The 2,432-nt window shown below is 45.2% G+C and overlaps 1 protein-coding gene across 1 annotated transcript in view; it reads right to left on the reverse strand.

Annotated features, from left to right (window-relative positions):
- LOC111959564 (collagen alpha-3(VI) chain) overlaps positions 1 to 2,432 on the reverse strand; it is a 41,463-nt gene that overhangs the window by 22,726 nt on the left and 16,305 nt on the right. The window contains exons 10-12 of the mRNA XM_070437766.1: positions 2,077 to 2,430; positions 1,653 to 1,967; positions 499 to 1,049 (exon numbers count right to left, since the gene is read on the reverse strand). Coding sequence (XP_070293867.1) covers positions 499 to 1,049; positions 1,653 to 1,967; positions 2,077 to 2,430 — 1,220 coding nt within the window. The remainder of the gene's footprint in view (positions 1 to 498; positions 1,050 to 1,652; positions 1,968 to 2,076; positions 2,431 to 2,432) is intronic.

Below are 2,432 nucleotides of genomic sequence, written 5' to 3' on the forward strand. Positions count from 1 at the left end.
AGAGCGCCAGCTAAACTGAGTTTTTATGGATATAAAGAAGGACATTATCAAACAAAAGGACCATTTGTGATGTATCTGGGACCTTTTGGAGTGCCAACAGAAGCAGATCATCAACGGTAAGGCATTAATTATATCGCATTTTCTGAAATATGTGGCGCACCTGCCTGCTTGAAATATGTTTTTCATGCTTTTGTATGCGGGGAGCTGTCCTCGGATAATCACATGGTGTGCTATCGCCGTAAAGCCTATTTGAAATCTGACACAGCAGCTGGATTAAAAAGAAGTTAAGCTTTATTTTGATGTATCACACTTGTGATTTTATGAAAGTTAAATATTTATAATTCTGTAGTTCGAATTTCAAGCTCAAGAAATTTCCCCGGATGTTGGCCAGGTGGGACGCTACCGTCTCACCTGCCCATAAGATGTTAATTAACAGTGATGACACATACCTAAATCTGTTGTCGATTCTGGCGTAACGTCAATAACAACTGCCTCCACCGAGGACAGAAGTTGCTGCTGGATGTTTGGAAGGTCAGTGAAGTCAGAGACAGACAGAGCGTAACTGGGATCATGTGATATCCTCTGCAATTCYCTGCTATCAGAGCTCCTTGTTCCAATTCCAAAGATCAAGACCCCAAGCTCCTTCAGAGCAGAAGCTGGAGTGTCAACATTGTCAGAGGACCTTCCACCACTCAGCAGAATCAGTAACTGTGGAACACCTTCAGTGCGTCGACTTCCGGAGGAGGCAGTAAAGACATTGTCTCTCACGTACTGGAGAGCTGCTCCAGTGTTGAGAGGTCTCCCACCTTTGTGTCTCAGACCTCTTACAGTGTCGAGAATCTCTCCTTTTGTTGTGTATGTGTTCAGATAGAATTGGGCGGCTGGATCTCTACTGTACTGGACCACAGCCACGCGATCTTTGTTCTCATCCACACCGAGTGTCTCCACTACTCTTTGAACAAAGTCCCGCATTGCTGGGAATCCACTCCTAGTGCCATCAGATCCATCCAGCAAGAACACGACATCCCTCCTGGGAGCCTGACTCTCAACTAGAGAATGTGAATGTTCAGAAAAAGAGTTTTATTAAATTATGCATAGGTAAGGGCAACACAGGACAAAGCTGCTTCCTTCACATGACAGTCATCCCTTTCCCTAATCTCAAACAACCATTCAAAGAAAGTGGCAATGTGTGCATTGGACTGAGTGCTATCATAGAGAACATTCCTACAGAGGTACGAAATAAATCCAACATGAAAGGCCTCGGGAGGCATCTACCTAAAATGTCAAAGCTATCAAATACTCAAATCCTGATGTAAGAGTGCAAATGGAACTGATCAAAACCATATTTTTCTTACCTAGAATTGTTGGTATTACTGTTGTTGTCATGGTTGTGACCTGTACAATGACAGTGCTCATAGCAGAAAGAAGCTGCTGTTGGACGTTGGGGAGGTCAGTAAATTCAGACACGGAAAGAGCATAACTGGGRTCATAGGATATTTTTTGTAATTCTCTGCTATCAGAGCTCCTTGTTCCAATTCCAAACACCAAGACACCAAGCTCCTTGAGAGCAGACGCTGGTGTATCTACATTGTCAAAGGACCTTCCACCATTCAGCAGTATCAGAATCTGTGGAACACCTTCAAGGCGCCTACTTCCGGAGGAGGCAATAAAGACATTGTCCCTGACATACTGGAGAGCTGCTCCAGTGTTGAGGGGTCTCCCTCCTTTGTGCCTCAGGCCTTTTACGGTGTCCACAACGTCTTCCTTTGTTGTGTAAGTGTTCAGATAGAAGTGGGCCTCTGATTCTCTGCTATACTGGACCACAGAGACTCGATCTCTGTTCTCCTCCACAGTGAGTTTCTCTACCACTCTTTGAACAAAGTCACGCATTGCTGGAAAGCCATTCCTAGTGCCATCAGAACCATCCAGCAGGAATACTACATCCTTTCTGGCAATGCTTTGGTCCACTAAGAGTTTCAGAAACAAAACAGAAAATATGTTAACATTGCTTCAAGGAACCTGAGACTGAAATATGGGTGTTGATTTAGTTGTCCTAGATAACGCATCCGTTCTTACCTATGACTGTTGGGGTTATGGGTGTGGCCTCAACTTGTACAGTTATGAGTGAGGAGAAAAACTGCTCCTGGACGCTGGGGAGGTCAGTGAATTCAGAAACAGACTGGGAAAAACTAGGATCAGTGGCAATCCTTTGAACCTCTCTGCTGGAATTTCTGGTTCCAATGCCAAAGATCAAGACCCCACTCTCTTTCAGGGCAGAAGCTGGTATGTCAACATTATCACTGGACCTTCCCCCACTCAGCAGTATCAGCATCTGAGGGACGCCCTCTTGGCTTCTGCTTCCAGAGGAGGCAGTAAGGACGTTGTCCCTTACGTATTGGAGGGCTGCCCCAGTGTTAAGGGGTCTACCTCCT

This window comes from Salvelinus sp. IW2-2015, linkage group LG36 (genome assembly GCF_002910315.2).
Source record: "Salvelinus sp. IW2-2015 linkage group LG36, ASM291031v2, whole genome shotgun sequence".
Lineage (NCBI taxonomy): Eukaryota > Metazoa > Chordata > Actinopteri > Salmoniformes > Salmonidae > Salvelinus > Salvelinus sp. IW2-2015.